Source organism: Labrus bergylta, chromosome 22 (assembly GCF_963930695.1).
Source record: "Labrus bergylta chromosome 22, fLabBer1.1, whole genome shotgun sequence".
NCBI lineage: Eukaryota > Metazoa > Chordata > Actinopteri > Labriformes > Labridae > Labrus > Labrus bergylta.
The window spans coordinates 4,386,210-4,408,377 of NC_089216.1; the positions used below are offsets into that span (position 1 = coordinate 4,386,210).

At 39.5% G+C, this 22,168-nt stretch overlaps 1 protein-coding gene across 3 annotated transcripts in view; it reads left to right on the forward strand.

Moving 5' to 3' along the window:
* si:dkey-172j4.3 (diacylglycerol kinase delta) overlaps positions 1-22,168 on the forward strand; it is a 72,356-nt gene that overhangs the window by 21,165 nt on the left and 29,023 nt on the right. The window contains exon 1 of one of the 3 annotated variants that reach the window (XM_065950972.1): positions 16,006-16,429. The exons of the other annotated variants lie outside the window; for them this stretch is intronic. Coding sequence (XP_065807044.1) covers positions 16,271-16,429 — 159 coding nt within the window. The 5' untranslated portion in view covers positions 16,006-16,270. Of the gene's footprint in view, positions 1-16,005; positions 16,430-22,168 lie in introns of those variants that run through there. 3 annotated transcript variants of the gene reach the window in all.

Below are 22,168 nucleotides of genomic sequence, written 5' to 3' on the forward strand. Positions count from 1 at the left end.
GTTTAATGGAGGGGAGTAATTCTATAGCCCGAGCTCCTTTGTACTGCAAAAAGTAGGTCTTTGTGTGTGCTTGAAAAAAAAGAGTGAGAGAAAGAAAATAGTCCAACAAACCATCATTCTTTGTACCTTTTGTGCATGTGTGCTTATGTGTTAGTGTGCTTGTGTGTGTGTTTCAATCTATAGGTACAACTCTTCCCTCACCTTACTGAGAGTGCACTGTGGTAAAAAATGTTACAAAGAAGCACTATTGTAGCTCAGAAATTCAGTCCTTTGTGGTTTCCTGATTGGGTGTGTGTGTGTGTGTGTGTGTGTGTGTGTGTGTGTGCGCGTGCGTGCGTGCGTATTCAAATTGAGTGCACACATGTAAATGCCAACACAGCTTTTTAAGGACATGTGTATAGTGTATAAATAGCAGCACATTATAACAGTGGTCACATGTGTTTGCATTCATTGTCATATTGGACCTTGGCGTAATCACTGTTAGCAAACACGATCGGGATTAACACAACTTGTGGAATCTCTCAAAACAAATGAAATTGTTGCTGTTGAGTTAGAAGACTTCTTTACCCGTGACCGTATGTTTATGTTTTATCAAATATCAGTGATTTGCTGAAGATGAACATAAAAGACGAACCAAAGGGTGTTTAGAGAGGCATCAGTATACATTTCAGTCTGTTTCTATACCATCTTAAAAAAACTCCTCACAGGAGCTTTAAATTAACAGCATTAGCTTGATTTATGTTTGTTGATGGGTATATATATCATTTACACATTTTCAGAACTCAACATGCATGCAGCAGAAAGGAAAGTGGTCTGTAATAAGAAAAAGAAAACTTAAATAAACATTTTTATTCGCACTGCAATACGCATTTTAAACAAGGATAGATAAACACTACCTATTATTGGGCTTTGCACATGTGCTTTTACCTATTTATGGACCCTTTGGTTTGATTTATAAATGCTACGCATTTGAATCTTGAATCTTGGACGAAGTAGAGCCCGACCGATTAATCGGCAAGCCGATATTTTCGGCCGATATAAGCTTATCCAGTGACAATCGGTATCGGCTACTTTTATCGCAGATATGTGCAGATATTACTAGATTTATTCACCAGTCAAAAAGCATTTCATTTGAGTTTAATTGAATTCAACTAGCGGTTCTCTTTCACCAGCAGAGGGCGCTATATGGATCACAACAAGCATTATCACTCTGCAGAGTGTCGAGCAATAATGCGCAGTTACTTTCCATTTAATCTATATATCTATCTATATATATGTAAAGATCAAACATAGATCAATGAAAGATATCGGTCGATATATCGGTATCTGATATCGGACTCAAAAATCCCATATCGGTCAGGCCCTATAAAATACATAAATCAATAGTAGCATTAAGTCATTTCAAGGCATGACCTTCCAGAGGTGATACACACAGTATGAATGACTTCACACCATCACCTTTAGCTTGAAAGTTATTTGTGAATGATGACAGACGACAGTAGAGCAATCGAGTGGTGCACTAGTGCAAGTAGATTCCTGCGTTTGCAGAGCGTCTGCAGGTGAACGCATGCACGAGATAAGATCAGGGTTCAACTTTCTTTTTTTTTTTCCCACATTTGTTTGCATGTGTGCAGCAGTTGGTTATTTTTTGCTCTGGCGCAGGATTCCCTCCTTCTGTGACGCAGGAATCAAAGACTCACAGATGGAGTGCTGAGAGTCTTCTGCTGCTGTAAAAAAAAGACACACACACACACATGTTTCTGCACCACCACTGAACACTCAGTGAACTCCTTTGTAGAAAGTCTATTTTTGTCACAGCATGTCTATGTTTGAGAAACCGAGCTTATTCTAGAAACAGGCTGTTACTGTATATGGTAATTCCCCCAACCGTCCTCTCGCTTTGTTTATGCATCAAGTTCCCTTTTTTTTTCGACTTCTCTTTTCTTTTTCTGTTCCTGTTCATCGTCCTCCACTTGTGTCTTTGCTTTCTCTTTCATCTGTACATCTAACTTTCCTTCTTTCTCACAATATTCCCATTGTTCTTTGTCCTCTTTTTTCCGTCTTTCTCTATCTCTATCGGCTTCTACAGAAGTCTGTCAGCATGCGTGTGCAGGCCTGCTGTGGAGCAATCTGTTGCCCATCAGATTAACACACACACACACACACACAGTCTTGCTTTCCCATGGATACTTTAATAGAGACTTTAAGTAATACGTTGGCACAAACAAACATGCATGCATACACCCACCTGTTATGTAAGCGACAGAGGGGAAGAGGTCATGTTGTTAGCGAACTTCAAAGCACCTCTCTCTCCTTCTGCCTGCGTCTTTCTTTTCTCTCTTCAAGGTCAAACACGTCTCCTCGTCTTCTTCGTCCCTCAGTCTCCAAACCTTAATTCTTTATGGTGATCTTCAATCTCTCCTGAATAATAAAGGTGCCAATAATATGATTGTCCTTTTTACTTTTTTGTACTGTCCTTAATTATTTAAGGACCTCCTGGTAGATCGAGCATTATGACATCATCTTTACCACAGAGAAAGGAACTCGTTAAGAATCAAAAACTAAACAGCTCAAAGGAACGGTAACAAAGGTAAACGTTTGATGTCATGAGGTGGATTTTACTTTGGACTTGTCAGTTTAGCGGTCTGAGATTCTTTGAAGAGAAATGAGGCGTTCAAAGGAGCAGCTATGTCCTTCTTTTTCATCACTATGACTATAGGGAGACACTTTGGAGGCTTATCTACGGTGCGCCTAAAGGGACAAAACAGCGTGTGATTAATCTTGATTTTAAAAAAATGAATGCATTCATTTCAGACAGCTATAGTTTTACTGTAATACATTTTTTTAAATTAATGCAAATGCAGCACTGTCATCCTGAGATTTCTACATCTCCGCTTACAGAACTCAATATTTTGTACCTGATCCATCTTTGTTTCTCACTTCTCCAGATACTCGAAGAGTCCCAAAATGAAAGAGAATACACGTAGGGGAGACTGGAATGAAATATGTATGTAAACCACGGTGTACTCTGTACTATTCTGTGGATTTCAAAGTACACAGCCTTGTTCACGGGCACAAACAACTTGAATTTGGAGAGGCTTCTTTCCTCAAAGTCCTCTATCCAAAAGATGACCACAAGATACTGCCGATTTCATCCTTTGTGAAAATACTCCAAACCAAAAGAAATTACAGATGTAGCCACAGGAATCCAGTTGCGTACAGCACAGCCGTGAACTCTCACACATGTAATAAAATCAGGCATGCACGCACACAAGGACATGTCTCCATTTTTAGAGCCTCCTCTAGGATATGGAGGCTATATTTAGAAGGTCATTTTGTTAAACAAATACAGCATGAGCGCGTTGGACGACTGTCAAAACACGCTTGCCATGTGTTTCCGTCAGCCAGTGTGTGTTTATGTGTGCAGATTTATCTCCTAAATGTCTGCACAGAGTGAGGTTACTTTAACTTTCTCCCTTTTTTCTTAAACAAACACCAAAATCCAGCAGGAAAGTAATAGAAGCAGAGAAAGGAAAAGTAGGGCTGCGAGGTAATCGAGAGCGGGAAGCGTGACAGTGAAAATGAAAAATAAGAGTGGACAGAGAGAGATGGAGAGGTGTAGGAGGAGAGGAGTTCAGATGCATTAGCATGAGAGATGGGAGTGAAACCCTCTTGAAACCACCCAGAGGGTACACACACATGCTTTTGCATAAACACACATCATGTATTTAGCAACAGTGGCTACTCGCCTTGTGCAAGTCACCTTAGTGCAACTGGTCCCGACGGTGTATTTCAACACAGTAACGAGAATTGCATCACTTCCACCGCTGTTAATCAACTCGGTCAAAGTTGGTTGTTTCGTAAATATTATATCTGGTGAGCAATGAGAGTAAAAATTATGAAGCAATGTCTAGAGGAGGAGAAATCCACACTTAGCAAGGTTTCAGTACATATTTGTGTGATTAAGACAGTGTGTAGGAGTTTGATTGGATTATTTGATGGATATGTTCCTCTTCTAATCAAAGTCTTTCAAAATGGATGTTGTTTTTCTAAAGCTTTGGCACCTTCCGATACTGTCGTTTATATAAATATTGGAGAATGTATCGCTTTGAAACACGTAGTAGGAAAAGGTATTGTCAAAGATTTTGACACATACCAAATAGTGCCGTCAATTTAAAAAAATCAACAACTCCGAACTAATGTATCCGGACTGGTGACGGACTTATAAATAAAACATTAGCCCTAGTACCAAAAGAGGAAAAGTTAGCCTTGTGGTAAATCTAAAGTTATCTCAATGGATAGAATTAAATCTTGGCCAGCTTGCTGCTGTTAGCCACTAGTTAGCTAACTACTTCAAGTTTGGCCAGTTCAGTTTTACAAATGGAGGATGAGTTAATCGCGCCTCTGAAATCAAGGCTGCATTTCTTTAATTGACACTAACATTAAGCTTTTGGCCAATGGTCTGTATCCCCTAAAACTATAGCTGGATGTATGCTTGACCATGCTGGTGTTTCTTCTATTTTTTTCCCAAAATTATTACAAATGCTTTCCGTTAGAATCTGTATTTTTTTTAAGTTTATGCTGTGGCTTTGCAGCTTGTTCTTTCTGTTTTTGTCAATTCTGAATAGTCAGACCTGGTGAAAGGATGTTTTTAGCCACTGTTGCTTGCTCATGGTGGAGTCATGTTGGGTTTCTTTAAATAATATAACAAGGAAAACAGCAAAGACCTGGTTTCTTGCCACTGTTCTGAGATACATTTTTTATGATTTGGCACTTTGTATAAAAAATGGATTGTCTGTAAACAACAGTGAGCATGTCCTTGTAAACAAAAAAAAGGTTATTAAATGCATATTTAAAACCAATCTAGAAGAAGTATACACCTTTTTGATACCTTCTCCAACAAGAGCGCTGTAACTTTGTGAAAGTCAAAACTTAAAGAGCGGTATCACACCTCCACTTTAAAGCCCTGATCGCCTCATAGCACCTTTAAACTTCTAGGTCAAGCCGTTTAGACCACCAGACAAATTACTGCGGTACAAAAAAAAAGCAAATTATTATGGTCTAGACACCCAGAGGTCTGCACCATCCATCACATTAGAAAAAATCTGCAGATAATGGAGACAGAAGAGGGTTGGAGAGCAGGGTAACCTCCACTCATTTTATCTATCAGCCGCTTGATTTGAAAAATAGACAGCCACCCTTAAAGTCAGACATGGAGTGATGGTAGTCATCTGCCTCACTTATATCTAACTTTATTTGAGCGATTGATTGAAACCTTACTTTTGAGGGGTGTTATGTGGTCAATGGATCTGAACATTTTGATAGAAAGGGGGCATTTCATCAGTATTTATAATTATAAGTATATTCCTCTGTACAGACCAATAAGCCAATTTTTGCAATTTTGTCATAATAACTGACAGTCATTTTTTGAGAGTAGGTATTACCATTGAAATGCAAAACTTCCTTTAAGTTGGGTCACATTTTATTCAGTTTTGTTGTATTTGAAAGCCGTGAAAACAAAGCAATAGACTGCTTCACAGGCTGTGAAATAAGGAGACTATGGAGCAACGGAAACTACAGTTAAATGATTGTTAAAGAAAGTGGTGATGACAAAAAACAGGGCTAATATTGACCGAGGTTTGGAGGAATGGCGCCAGAAAGGGTTGAGCGATATGTATGCAAAAGATAAATCAAAATTGACTGGAGGACAGTGGGCGTAAGCAAGCGGAAATAGGGTTAAAAGAGATGGGGAAGAGAGGTGGAGGGAGGTAGAAAAAGGAACAGCGGAAAAAGGAGGAGGCGGTAACGATTGGAGCCGTAAAACAGACGGCCTGGATAGAGGAGGAATGGGCGAAAGGATGAGATGGGAGAGTGCTATTGATCGGAGGCGAGGATTGGGAGTTAATGACAGAGGGAGGGAGAGACGGGAAGAAAAAGAAACACATGAAAAGACAAATGTTTGGGTAAAAAAAAAGGACAGGGAAAGAAATTGAGTCACACAGTAAAAATCTATTTTCATGTTTCATACATTTAACTGCCTTACATTGGAAGAACAAGGCTGGGTCTTCATTCATGGTTTTTAAAAATCTGACACAGATTATATGTTGTTAATATCCGAAAAAGAGATCATTGGAGAGGCTACACTGATGGTTACACTTCAACATCAACCACTACTGATTAGTACTTGTGTCAAAATCACAAGAACTCTTGAAGACACTCCCTTTTGAAATAACTAAAATCTCTGTATTGTCTTGGATTTCATAGCGAAACAAGTACAAATTTTAATCTCTGCATAAACCACTTTGTATTGATTAAAAGATAGTTGTATTGTGTTTTCTTAGCATTTTATTAACTGTAGATATCTCTAAAATAGACTTATATTAGAAGCGAACACATTATTTTAGTTAAAGGTGAGGTAGCATTGCTGTAAGTGCACTTTTAAATCTTATTCCAGTGACTTAACAGTGAGCTGTTTATATTTCATGTGAACTCTGCATTTTATTTTGATGAAAGCTGTAGTGAGCCTCAGTCGATGATCTTGGTTGTTTCTCGGGGGATGCTGTGTTCAGTGACCCTTGCATTTTGCATTTTAACCATGTTAGCTTTTTGGATTTACTTTGGTCCTTTGTCTTTTTACAGTCTTGTTCTGCTGTCCTTTTCTTGCCGCAAAACCAATCGCCCTTCAGGGACAAATGAGTTGAGTTGAGGTTTGTTAATTGTAGTTTTCAAGCCTTGAGTTCCATTTTTCGGTGTAACTCTCTAAGCTTTTGGGAGCCAGAAGTGATCATATTCGTACAGGGCGGTCGATGGGCATTGCTATAGCTCTACCCTGATTAAGAGGTTGCTCAAAAGGTATCCTCGCCCTAAAGCATAGTCTGCATTTTCAATATCATGATCTTCAATATTAACAAAATCGTTTTGAATTTGAAAAAGACCAGAGAACATAAACTAATAGGAAAAATGTTAACTGGGGTAAAAAACGAAGTGTGAAGCAGGGTTGTTTTTCAAGGATTCTATAAAATGTTATGTCATATTGCCACTGCTGAACCCTTAGACATTAATGCTTACTGCGCCAACTCTGCTTTTAAGAAACATACCACAAATACTTGTCATATGCATTCTATGGTCTGTACTCAAAATGCCCCTTAAAAATGTGTCTTGGGTCCAGGGAGTGCCTCTATTCTTACATGTTTTACATTAAAAGTTAAAATGCACACAGACATATTGGCACACTTTTGTCAGCAATCTGATATCCGGGCTGTTGAAACATTGACTGCTATGAAACTTGAGCAAGAAGAACTGAGAAATGATATCATACTTTAACCATGTAATCTGAGCCTTTCTGGAACAGTGACACTGCTAAAGGCTACAGACGTTCGTCCCAGTAAATTGACACTGCACCAAACTAAAGACCTCTATTATCAGCAGGTGCTGACATACAGTATCACACAATGAATGTGTTTATATCAGTTTTCATTCATTATGATTCATGGAAAATTTTCAGGGGAGATTCAACCGGCTGGCTTTGCATTTCCTTGATCTTTAGTTGGATGATGTTTGCTTTAAAAAATTGCATTTTTTAAGTCCCTTCGGTTTGGACTTAAAAAATGATAATTAGTCCTTGGAGGAATGAGAAAAAAAAACATTAGTCTGAAAAGCGCTCTTTTAGAACTATTGATTATGAAATAAAATAACATTTAATGAGAAAATCTCCCGTAATAATTTCTGCAAAATGTTCCATGTGACGGTTATTGAACAATAGATTAGTTTGTCCACTAAGGCCATTTTTTGTGCTGCCAGCGACCGCCGTTTAAAAGTGCTTCTCACCGGTGCTCATTGTTGCTGGGTTATAAAAGATAACTTTAGCTTCCCTCAGTAGGGACCAGCAGGTCTTTTTCATAGAGCTCTATGTGCTTAATAGTTGCTTTTACTAAAGGATATATCACCATAAGAACGTTAAATAATGTAAAGGAATCGTGGCCTGGCATAAAAAGGAGATCGAGACTTGGAAATAAAATCCTCGACAAGTGAGTCAAATGAATAGGTATGTCAAGTTTCTTCTCCGCCATTGTCATCGACAAAGCTGATAACAGAGGTCCCATTTCTTCTTGATTCTCACTGGTCGGTGAGGGAGAAGCCACATTGACGAGCGTGGCTGCGTTCCAAAAGTTGAACTGTTATCTACTGAGTGCAGTTACCAAAAACATGAAATGATACTCTATGATATCCATATCTTACGTATTTTCTCTGTGTGTTTAGTTAAATTTATAATAGTTGTTTGTATCTATGCACATAATAATACACCGTTTTATTAGTGTGCAATGTGCATACTCGTATGATCCACTTAATGTTGACATCTTCAGTTCAACACTGTGCTGTCTAAGGTAAGCTAGGATGACTGTGAGATTACTTTATGCTTAGATGACAAAAATCACAATGAAAAGTTATGAAACTCATTGTTAATAAATTCAGTTTTCTTGTCTTTCTAAACGTAAACAGGTTTTCTTATAACAAATTTTTTGTCCCTTTAAAGGTTTTATATGTGATTTTTTGATCCGGCAGATGTCGCCCTTGAGCACCAGCATGAAACCGAAACAACTTGCGCTGCATTGTTGTGTTAGCATGCTAATGCTAGCGATCTTTATTATGCTGGTATCTTCACACTGCATGTAAATTTACCTGAAATGAGCGTGATCTAGAAACACAGTTAAGCAGTGAGTACAGTATGTTATTCTTCTTTTCTCTAGTCCCTCAATTAAATAACTTTTATACACGAGGGGAGGAGTCAGCCGGCCGTCCTGGCGATGTAAACAAACTGAAGATAGGACTCTGAAAACTCTGAAAACATCACAGACAGTGGGACTCGGGTGTTACACCCATTGTAGACAGTCATGACTCACAGAGTTATTTTCAGAGGATAGACTTGATTTCTATTATATTTAAGTGTGAACAATCACATATAAAGCCTTTAACCACCATTTGACTGAAATAGAATCAATGCCAAAACAGGAAGCCTTTCTCACTCTAGTATCAACTTTTTATTCAGAGTCAGGGCAGGTGTCGTGAAATGTGGTCTCCATTTTTAGAAACCGAGCCGTTGAAACAGGTTGCAGTGTCAAGAGAAACTGCTCCTGAAACTTGACTTGATTCAGAGTGACTTAACCTCGGTCGGCAGTCACAGAACGAGTCCACAGGCCCCGAGCTCTTTTATCACATTAAGTCGCACTGAGGAATTGGAGCTGCACAGGCACTCGGGCCTGAAGCTTCTCTCCTTTTTTTTGCTTTAATCTGTGAGTTTTCACATTCGGGTTTCATGTATTTGACCCAGCGAACAGATCACAGCTTCTGACACTTTATATTTAGACATTTTAATAATAGCCTAAAAAGAAGTGTTAAAAATAAAAGGATTATGGTTGAATTGGGTTTAAGACATTTTTGACCATTTTTATGACATGAACATGATGTAAACACAGCTCTGACAACAACACAGCTAGTGGGACTCAAGCTTCTCTCTTATTGTAGACAGTCATGACTCAGAGATATTTACAGAGGATAAACTTGATCACTACTATACTTATTTTTAAAATATCACACATTATTCAATTAATGCACTTTGGAAGCTGTTATGTTCTATTCCAGTTTTCAGAAATGTCTTATAATGTAATTAAATGTCAAAGGAGTGCTCTAATTGTAACTGTTGTACTTTCCCCACCGCATTAATATCAATTTAAGGACTTTTAAGAATGGTTGGTTAATATTTGGCATTTCACTGTCAGCCTACAGCCAAAATATATAAACTGATTTGTATCTGATTGTGGTTGCACAGTTCAGGGGGTTTCAAAGTCACTTGGATGCAAACTTTTAAGTATTTTGATTTTGAGAATCAACAAGAGCATAAAATAAGCATCATCAAACATCATGTTACCAATGCTTATTAAAGTTCAGTAACATCAGTGTGAGCCACATTTATTAAAAAAAAACTATCTTTTTCAGACATGAGTCTCTTGTGTTGTATTAAATCTTTTATAGGAAGCAGGAGAAGTCGTTTTTTGGTTTGGATACGATCATGAAATTGAAGGAATTTTTTTAATAAATACAACTGTCAGCAGTGTTTGCTAAAGTGCAGCGGGATTCAGTTTACTGCAGTTATTATGTGCTGAATGAGACTGTAGTGGAATGTGTTGAGAGGGCAGGAATAGACTCCACAGGTTGCCTTGGAAATCACTCATCTCCCATGACGACGCTACGCCCAATGGCAGAGAGGGAGAGAGAAAAAGAGAGAAAGAGAGAGACCTGGTTTTTTTAAATTACTGCTCTCTCTCTCTCTCTCTCTCTAAATAAATAAAATATATTTAAACATCGTTTATAGATCATATCTACTTGTACGTATGTATGGTCCTCAGATGCACTGTTTCCAGTTCATGGTCCTCGTAAATACACACAGACAAATACACACACACACACACACCTTGACATGGACACATTTTTACTTTGATTAAAAATGAATTTAAATAATTTTTAACTTTCAAAATGGATCATATCTTTTCTTCTCATGAGGTCCTCGGGGACAGTTACAGACACGCCGTCCCCAGATAGACAAATAAACAAAAACACATTGATACACACACACACACACACACACACACACACACACACACACACACACACACACACACACACACACACACACACACACACACACACACACACACACACACACACACACACACACACACACACACACAAGCGAACTCACACCGGGGATAATCACCAGCCACAACACACAAACACAACACACATATTTCATCTTTACTTATCTCCCATCTTTACTTTCTCTCTTTTCTTTAGACCCACTCGCATTTCATCAAATCCTCTCCTCTCGTCTTCTTTCCTTTTATCTTTTACTCTCCTTTAACCTTTCCTTACCTCTCCTCTTGTCTCCTCTACTAGTTTCATTTCCTTTCATTTATTTTCTCTTCCTTTCCCTACTCCTCTCCTGTTCTTTTTCTTTTATTTCTTTTTCCTTTTATCTTCTCCCCTTCTTTATATCAACTCTCCTGTCTTCTTTTTACCTTTCCATTTATCTCTCCTTCCCTTCTTCCCTCTCTCCTTTCCTCCCCCTAGAAGCTTTTCCTCTCCTTTTTTTTGTTGACCCCCTCACCTTACTTTTCCCTCTTTTATTTCACGTCTCCATGTATTTTCTTCCCCCTCTATTTGGCTTTTCCCATCTTCTCCTCCTCTTTTTGTTTCTTTAAAAAAAAATATTCCAAACTTTTTTCCTCCCATGTCTCCTCAACTCCTCATTTACCCTCCCTTTTTTAATGTTTTGTCTCTTCCCTCTCCTATCCTTTCCTTTTGTTCCGTCCTTTCCTTTTGTTCCTTCCTTCCTACCTTCCTCTCTACTCCTTTCCTTTCTTTTCCTTCCCAAAATATCTCCTCCTCTCACCTCTTTTCTTGCCTTTTCCTTTCCTTCCCTCTCCACACTCTCCCTCTTACCTCCATTTTAAATATACAAACCTTTCTTTAGATGAATTCTCTCAGAGCAAAGAAAGGATCAAAAAACATGACAAACCTGCAACAACAGGGACGTCATGCTAATCACATCTGAACCTTCCACCTCTCACTCCACCGTCCATCTCTCTCTGAACACCAGATTATCCTGTCTGTTCACTGACTGTGTGTGTGTGTGTGTGTGTGTGTGTGTGTGTGTGTGTGTGTGTGTGTGTGTGTGTGTGTGTGTGTGTGTGTGTGTGTGTGTGTGTGTGTGTGTGTGTGTGTGTGAGGATTATGCAGCATCAGAGCCAGATTTGGTCCGTATGCTCCGAGGCAATCACCCACCCCCCTGTCTGCCCCTCCCCCACCCCCCACCACCAGCAGCAGATTACGTGTCCTTCATTGCACAGACCTCACAGGCAGACACCAAAAACGGGATGATATTCCAAACATGCATTAACATTCAAACATTTAATTTGGCTAAACTTGAAGAAATATGGGTGTTGTACAGATGGAATGTGTGTGTGTGTGTGTGTTCAGTGTGTGTGTCTCTCCCCATCTGTCCGTCCAAAGTACGACAGAGTGTCATTAGATTTTCTCTGGCTGTGTTTTTGCGCATATCACGTCTCTGTGTGTGTCTATTAATAAATGCACAGAGGTACATGAGACAGGATGTGGTCGCCATGGTGCAAGGTCCTCCCACGCCTTGTTCTGAAACTGTCTATGCGCGTATGTGTGTAATTGTGTGTGGTCAAAGACGGCATGTTTGTGCATGCCAAATGAAGCAGGCCTTTCCCCGTTTCAAACGATCTGTGTTGCCGTTGCCGGTTTCTTGCAAGGTTTGATTTGAAATTCTTTCAAATAAAAGTTGTCAAGGACAGAGAGGTGACACACACACATGCACAAACACACACATATACACAAACACACACACACATAAAAACGTAGCTCACCTTCCATTCAGTTTAACAGAGCAGAAAATGCCCAGGTGAAACGAGTGATAAATTCGACTTTTTTTTTATGTGTTCGTGTTTGTGTCCTTACATTTTTCCCAAAGATGAAGGTTGTTTCTGAAGTCGGGCTGTTACCATAGCAACCCCGCATGTCTTTGCATCACCACGTTTGAATGTCAGAAAGCAAAAACAGAAATGCCTGTGATTAACAACAAAGCCTGACCCAGGGGTCAGCTACTTTTTTTTACAGATCGTTAAAAAGCGTTTCTTGTATCCACCTCTAAACGCCAGATCGGTGGACTTTTCAATGTCAGGATGATCCATTACATACATTACGTACATTCACCTCACTTACAGGTGTATTTCTTGCTTTAGATGTCTTGTGTTTTAAACTCCAACAGTTTGATGTTTCAAGCTGCAGAGGATCACATCAGGTCTACAGAAACATCTTACATGGTTTAAAAGGAGTGATGGATTTCCACAGGGGGAACCCAGTGATAGTTTCTATTTTTAGACGTACTGACACATTTTGTAGGCTGTGGGGAGTTAAAATAGTGTCAAATCTGTCAGATAGAGGTGAATGCCCTGCTATATTTGTTCCCTCCTCTCCTACTTTTAAACTGCTACTTATAGCTTAATTCCAAAGAGCCCTCATGTTATTTCATGCTGTGCTGTTTAACTCTCCTTGCACCACATAACCTTTCTTCCTGTGTTTTCACCCTCACATCTCTTTGTCAGCCTGCCATCTGCTGGAGAAAACAAAGAACTGCAGCATGCAAAAGAAAAAAACCACAGCTAGTGGCTTTGAGCGAGCTTTAATTGGCATTCCGAAGGAGTCCGCTCAGGCGGGCGGGCGTGGCGTCAGGATTACAAATGTCATGTTTGCCGGGTCAGAAGGTTCAGTGTGCAACAACCAGCATCTGTTGTAATTCAGACGCTGGTTGCTCTGGCAAAGAAGTACCTGCATGTGTCAGTGTCTCTGTGCTATTTCCAGAAACTCATGCGTTACAAGCTGCTCTTCAGGATAAAGAAGTGGACATTGAAGTAACTTGAAATGTATTGTGAGAATTCAATTTGGCGTTAACTCTTACGTTTGTATCTTAAATATAATTACTTTTAAGACTTTTTTATCCACAAGTTTAACATCAGAATGAGAATTAAGTAGTTTAATGCACACACTTTTTGTTTTAACTTCAATCATTATTTATAGAGTGCCAATTTATAACAAGTTTTATCCGAAGACACAAAGGTTAAAAATGCCAAAACCATGTTGAAAACTTCTGCTTCTACGTATTTTTTTTTGCTCATTCTTCTCCCTAATTTCTTTGAGAAACGTTTAATGAATTCAATAAATGTTTCCCTCTTCTTTTGACTTAATGTTGTCATTGTCATAGGAAGAATTAAAGGGGACATATTATTAAAAAAAATCCACTTTTAGTGTTTTTTGAACATATATTTGGGTAACCTGAGTGTCTACTAACCCACAAAATGTGAATTAAACCCATCCAGTTCTTTGTTTGTGGTCTGCATAAGTCTTACAACACTGAGAAAAATGCTCCGTTTCAAATGTGCTCTCCTTGTGATGTCACAGTGGGATTCCTCCCATCCCCTGGTATCTCCTCCCATGGACTCCACCCCCAGTCTAGAACAAAACTTTTGTGCAGGTCCACCATTTTTATTCTCACTAGCAAAGAAGTGATGTCTACCAGGAAAACTCGGGGGGGGGGGGTCATTGCATTTAAAGAGACACACACACCAAAACGGAGCGTTCTGAGAGAGCTGGTTTATACAGGGTCACAAACCTCCTCTGTTGCTTGATTCATGTTATATTTTGACCAAAGCACAGCACAGATGTTTCATTTAGACCACAGGAGGACTGTTTGAAAAGGTGGAAGAGGGGGAGAATATGTCCTCTTTAACAATCCAACTTGCACTTGTACTTGATTGAACATGAAAAACAAATTTTTCTCAAATGCTTGTTTGCATTTCCCTAAAGGGGCAACACTGCCTCACAAAGCATGCTGATAATCAGTCATTTCACATCAATAACTTTAACACATGAGTCATTAAAACGGCTAATGAAGCTCTTTGACCTGATTCTGAAGCCGATGTATACACAAGTGATTTTGGACTGAAAATAGATGAGTGTATTGGGCGGAAATTATTCTAAAGTTTTGAAAACGAAAAACATGAAAGAAAAAACAAAGACTGAAGGGAAAAGGTAGAGTCACATAGAGAGAGAGAGAGAGAGCTGGTGTCAGAGCGTGAGTCTGCAGGGAACAGCATGTTTCTGCTCATTAAAGACGGAATGAAACGCCGACTGGCAGTCAACACACACACATACACATATGCACACGCTCGCTGCGATTTGCCTCGGCAGATGAGACACTGATCTGACACTGAAAGCGCTCCGATGACAGCGTGTAGGCAGCAGACATGTACACACACACATGCACACACACATGCACACACAGAGTCAGGACAGCTCTTGCAGGTTGTTGAGACTAGATGCCTTAACTCGGCATTCACAGCAGCTCGTACTGTTGGTGTATGTGTGTACTCTCATTGCCAATCAAACAGGTTTTTCCAGTTCTATTTATAGCCTCAAGGAAATAGGCTTGTTCTTACTTACATTCACACACACACACACTCACACACACACTGTTCCTCTCAGGATGGTGTCATGTGATGTGGGGGGAAGAGCTTATTTGCAACCGTGCCGCCTTATCTCCAGGATGTATGTTTGTCAGGGTTGCCAGGTTTGCTTACTATAAGTAAATGTTGTCATGTTTTTCTATGTAGCCCCTTGTAAATAATGGCTTGGACGCTATTAAGCTTTTTATAGCACTATTGGAAAACCATAAACATGATTTACAATACAAGCAAAGATGGAGGCTTCAAATCCATCTTGGAGAGAACTAGTTAGCATCAGCTACAACGTAGGGTGCTATATACTTAAGTTGGATAAAACAAGACTCAATCATGTTGTATCTTAAATTTTTTTTTGTAATTTTTCAAATCAGAAATCTTATTTTTTCCAATTTTGGAATCTGTGAAGAAAAGATTGGTCTTACCATGATGTGTTCTTTGGGGAATTGTGTTCTATCTCTTTCAAATAACACTTTTAAATGGAGAATTTAAATGTTTGTGTAGAAAAGGAGGATGATTGTTTGCAAGATCTGCCCACCAGTGATCCATTTTGTCCCTCCTTGTCACCGAACACAGAGGTCACCGTCAGCACTTGATGTTGCTAGATTTAGCAACATTTCAGACCCTAGAGGTTTTATTTTAATATAAGCGACTTACAAATTTATCCAGATATGAAGACAATAGAGCAGACAGCCAATTTCTTCTTTTAGTTTTTTTTTTTTTTATGGACTTGATCGCTTGTTCCTACAAGATCTGGCAACACTGGTTTGTGTGTATGAGAGAGAGAGACAGAGGGACACACACACATATAGAAGAGGTGTGTCCTTCCAAACACCTTAAGGGGGAGTGTCTACCTGACAAGGTAAGATTGAAAGGGAGGAAGTAGGGTTGGATTGTTTGACGAACTGCCGGCTTGAAAAGAGAGCTGAGTCTGGGTGTGGAAGACAACAATAAAACTGGAAGAACTAGGGGGATTTTCTTCTTCAAAATCACAGAAAAAGTGGAGAACATTTGGAAGAAGAGGAAGAAAGAGATGAGTCCAGGACGCTCTAAATAGCTGTGAGAAGGAGCAAAAGTTGAGAGAGTGACTTCCCCCCGTCACCTCAGACCTGTGAAAGTCACTGAGCCGCAGGAGGTACACTTTGGACTACATCCAAAGACTACATCGGCTGCCGATGCTGGGGTTGTGTCGGCCCAGCGGGTGCTGCATGGCACCCCTGTTTTTCCGCTGTGAGGGAGGAGGGCAGGGTGATGACGACCAGCTCAGCCATGAGGACCAACTGGAATCCACCAGTCGCTTTGAGAAGTTACAGCAGAGTCACCTGGTGCAAGAGGTCAGTGTGAGAGAAATCCTTCCAAATGAAGAGGATCGTTTCTGCAGAGCTTGGAGGGGATGTTGAGGCTAAACCCTGGGTTTAAAGGTTATGTCTGTTGCAGTGAAACAGCTGGTTGGCTCTTCAATTTGACAGAATTGGGAAAGCACATGGGAAGGTCCAGGAGAAGGTGTGTTGTGGTTTTCAGTGAGTTTTTTTTCGTGTGATTTGATTGGCAAATTCTGTATTTACACGGTGACTGTGAGATCCTGATTTTCAATTCTAGCACTCCATCAGAGAAGGATGAAATCATGTTTGTATTACATGTTAAAGTAGTCGTAGTTTTTTAGTCAATCCTCTTTGTCCATTTTATTTCCTTATGTCTGGTCATATTTCACTTTGGATTCAACTAGGTCAAAGAAAAAGTAAAATAGGGTTATCACAATACGCCAAATACGTCCAAAGTGATGTCTTCACATTGCTCTTTTGTCAAACCCCAAAGCTCTTCTATTTTATGACAATGAAGTATAAAGTAAAGCAGCACATTTTCATGACCAAAGAGTACCACATACACAGCCAACCTACACTCTCAGGTGCCGATTGGTTTTAGGAACATAAAATGAAATCAAAATGAAATCAATAATCGGTGGTGTAATTTCCCCTTTATTGTGAGTGAACAATACGTTTCACCTGTAGCTTCCCCATGTTCGCCCAGCAAAGTAGAAGTTTGAATCAGCAAATGTTTAGAGTTTACAAATGTAAATAACTCGGAAGGCAATCAGTCCCAACTTCATAGCTCATTAAAAAATGAATCCATTATGTCCTGAAACAGCTGGCTCGACAGGTTTTAAACAAACATGACTGGAACAATATGAAGTAAACAATGCTTTAACAGCCGTGATGTTTTCTTCTTTGTCGCCCATTGATGAGATTTTTTTTATAGTCTTTTCAACAATGGAAAACATTTGAGTAGAGCATTGGTTCACAGACTTTTACTACAATGCCCAATGCATTGGAGGAGGATATTTTTTCCCCTGGGGGAAAGTAAATAGATATCTAATCTCACGAGTGGAAGCATTGAGTGTTTGACACTGAAGACATCACTCTGTCATTAATTGTACCATTGTTTTAATTTACTAAATGATGAACCTGTTGTTAAAAAGGAAGACCTAAGCGTTATTATCATAATCTATTGATCCATGTTGGTTTTTCCCAAACGTTTACATGCACATTAAGTCGAGCTACAGTTACAGCTCGATTAGGACGTTTAATTGGAATACTGTCCTTGTCCCAGAATACATACACCAAGGGAGAATCCATTTAATGTCGGAAAAATTTCAGACTCCAAGTCGGCTACTATAGGTGGCAATATGCCCCCATTCATCTATGGGGGCAATAAAGTTGAATCTCATCTCATCTCATCTCATCTAGAAACTATTGGACCTTCTTCTGTTTCATCTTGCTAACAAGTTAGCAAATGCCTTAGCTTTTGTTAGACGTAACTTTGCAGCATTTATATCCAATAAAACCTTTTTATTTTACTGTGAATCCCAATAATAGGTGAAACTGTTTTGCAGTCATAAACACATTTATATATGTCTAGTGGGACACTCATCTCCCTAATCAATCTTTGGTTGGATTGGTTTGTAAACTCTCCAATATCTGATGGCTTTCACTTAGCCGTAATGCTAACAGGTAAATGCCCAACTATTGGTCTCCAGGTCAGCTAAGTCTCCATGGAATAAATTGTTCATCATGTTTACAACGCGTGACATCTGAAGATTGATCAGTCATGCAGGATAGTGTAGACAGAAATTTAGTTTTCGTGCACCCACTTGGGGTTGTTGAATGCTCCAGAGCTGACTCAAAAAAGAGGAAAAAAGTTTGAATCAATCAGAGTTGTGTGTGGGTGCACTCCAGAGCTCTGTTTGGCTGCGCGTTGCGTTTTGCAGACGAGTAAGTAATGTGTGGTAATTAGCTCTTGTGTGCAGATCCACTCGGCGACTCTTCAATTTGTGTGTCTGTTTGTGTGCAAATTAGGGCCTACTGGGGCTGATTGTTGCGATGTAATTAGTCCTGCTCTAATGAATACACTGATCTGTCTGACAACATCCCTCAGCAGGAGAGAGGAGAGAGTAAAAGCGAAGAGATAAACACCAGCGAGGGTGTGTCTGCAGCTTGACCGCAAGCTGCTGCAGAACCTGACCTTTTCATTTGCTATAAGTCTGGTTTAAGGAAGGCAGATGAACAAAACACATGTCTGCAGCTAATTACATGAAAGCCTTGGATTTCATGGAGTCTTTTTCAATTCAACGACTTGAATCAGCGCACAAAATTTGGTCCAGGAATGGCCTTGAGGAGTCTTTATTGAGAAGAAAGTATTTATTGTGAGTTGTATGACAGCTGTACATTTTGATTGGCTAAAATAATAATGAAGTCTAAATGCATTCATGTTGATTTTCCCGCCAAAAAGGTTGGAGTTTGACTCTTTGTTTTATCAAATCTTAAGACATTTAGACTCTTTCTTTACTGTGAATCATGACCTCAACTTCTTAAAGCAAAAACATAAAGACCCAAACACCATTTTTTTCTTTTTTTGCTAAACGGTTAGCAAAAAGTAAGTTAGCTGAAAAGGAAAGTAAGCTATCTAGTCTGCAGAGTCCCTCTGCACCTTTAAGAAAAAGCTAAAGACCCAGCTCTCATGAATACCTACTAACTTAATACTGATGGTCTCCATATTATTGATGATGATGATGATGGTTGTGACCATGGTTTCTGTTTGATAACGACGACTTATAAGATGGTTTCTATACTGATTAGAGCTCTCAAGAACTGCCCTCAATGTTGTGCTTTGCCTCTGGTCACTTCCTGTCAGCACCTGTGTGTCCAATCAGACTCAAAGCTGATCGTTTGCTCTTACTGACATTGTTCCCTTTTTTCTAGATCCTTGCTTGTGTTGTACTTACTCTCTGATGTACGTCATTTTGGATAAAAGCATCTGCTAAGTGAATTGTAGAATTGCAGAATTGTAGTCAGTTGTGTGTATATACCCTGAGGTAAATGCCACTGGCCCTTGTGGTGATGCAGCGTCTAAAGTGCAGCCTCCAACCTATACAAGTTTGACACCCAGATTGCAACATCCTGACTTTAAATTCCAGCACATCCCTTCCCCCGTATCCGCAGTTGCTATGTCATTGTCGGCTTTTGTCAAACAAAAAAAACTCTCCGATTAGCGGCATGACTGACGGCTCATGTTGACGTCGCTGTGGACATCACGGATAAGTCTGATTGGCAGGACAGGTTGTTACATCTCGCCGTTATCTCTGATGCGTCAGGTGGTTTAGTTAAAAGAGACCTTTACTCCTTCTTGTTTTCTCCTTTCTCCTCTCTCTTCAAGGCTTTGCCACTTCTTTGTTTTCTTCTCTTTTATGTTTGTTACATTCCTTGCATTATTTTTACCTTTAATTTTCCCGTTCTCTGTCTCGCTGCTCGCCGCTGTCACAGCTCTTTTTCTTTTTTTTCTGCCTAATGATGCATACCATTGGACAATCTATCATGGTTTCCTCCATCAGTCCTCCCCTTCTTCTTCTTCTGCCTCTCTTTTTTTTTGCTCCCTTTTTCTCTAACAGTGTGACAACATGAGATCTGCCTCTCCCTCGGGGTATGAAAACACATTTACTCTAAAGAAACGTGCAGAAGCTGTGTGTGCCATTACTGGGAGTGATATCTCACGGAAGCAAACACACACACAGATAGAGCTGAGAAATGAGATCGCTGTGGAGCGCTTGAATTAGATTTATCACTGGGTCGGAGAGGCTTCTGCCGGGTAATACTCCCCGTGTTACAGACGGCCAAGGACATTTCTTCAAAGAGCGGACAGAGTACGACAGAAACACAAGTGAGGAACGCAGGAAGATGGATGAGTTACACTGAGACAGAGAGAGAAATAGACCTGGAGAGAGACGTGTTAACAGAAATAATGCGGCTAAAAGAGAAGTAGATAGAAACTAGGGATGTCCCTCGTAGGGCTCGACCGATATGGGACTTTTGGCGCCGATACCGATATCAGTATTGGGGAGAAGGAAAAAAATCAGATCCCGATATAGTGGCGATTTCTACCTTCGATATGTGGAGATGAATAAAGATATTCACATTTATTGCGTTATCAAACACTTGTGGAAAAGATATATAATGAAGATGGTCACTCAACTGGAAAGTAACTAAGCATGTAAACTCGTCATCCCGGTCAAATTATAAAAAACTACATATTAACTCTTTATTGGCTACGCTTTTACAGCCTACAGCAGTAAAAAAAAACTCTGCATTGCTGAAATATATTGCTGAAACAGAATATGCAACATGTGTCATACCACAGTTAAAGTGGTTTAAAGCAGAGATCATCTTTTCCTTCATGTTACCTTTTACTTACCTGCCAGTAACATCCCCGATGAAGAGCCTCCAATGTTTACAATACAGAGCAATGTGGCTGATTAAACTACTGCTGTCTTCAGTGTAAATCAATTATTCTAATTCAAATGTAAATATGACCCAGGATTTTATTTGCTTGGTTTATGTCATCATGCTTGATACGAGTTCACACACCGCCGAGTCACACTTCACCTTTGCCCACACTTTGAAGTAGCAGACAGGTTGTGCAAGCTGTTTAGTCACAGGTGACGTCGAGCACATCGGGGAACTAGGTAATACTTTTATGACCAGGTTTACCGCCTTTGTTGATTACAGTGTGTTGGTATTTGTCCTTGAGTCGCTTTATGACGGAGCATCATCTTTAGTCATTTGCTGTGTTGTCTAATAAGATTTTACAAAGGTCTCTACTCCAAGTCCAATCAGATCTGGATGTTCAATTCAAAGCTTTCACTATCTGTTTTTTTGTTTTTGTTAAGAGTCACACCACACTAATGTCAGCCGACGTTAGTCTCCTGTTTTACCTGTAACACCTGTAGCAGACAACTTTCTTTGTGGTTCAAGTTTGTCCACTGCTGCTTTCAAGTGTATAGTGACATTTAACTGAATGAAGGATTTAAGTGGCAGCTCGGCTCAGCCCCTCCAGTCCCACATGTTTTGCAGAGATGCCTTTTAAGTTGACCCTGCTTTAGTCCTTCTTTTGTTGGAGTCGACTGCTGAAAAGAGAGAGGACATATTGAGAGGAGAGAGAGGAGGGGATGACATGAGCTCTGTGGTTAATTTGATTACCTACATCCTGTGATGATTAGGAAATCACTCAGCGGACTTTAGACAAACAAGCTAGCAGCAGCTCAGCTCCCAGCCCCACCTGACTTCCAGTTGTTAAGGGAATGGAGTTTATCTTTTTTTTTTTTTTTTTTTTTTTTTTGCAACTTTGTGTTTATTGGGCAATCCAAACGTTGTTCATTTATCCAGACGTAGTTCATTTTTCCGAACATAGTTCATTTCTTACATCATTATTCTTTTTTTTTAGACTGTTAAACAAAACAATAGTAGAATGCAGAAGAAGAAGTTTACTTTATAATAAAACCAAGTACATTGGCTTAGCTATGCTAATGATAAAGCTAGATTGTTATAATTTCTTACTTTGGGGGAGATGGGCCAAATTATGCCATCGGTACTTTAAATACAATCTTAAATGTGTTACCTTCTTAAATCTGTTTATGTTAGGATTAATTTAAAACTAACTAGTACTTCTTTATGGTTTTATCTGAACTGCAGCACTTTTACATGCTTTACTTACTGAGTCTGATTGTTTTGGAGAGGATGACATAA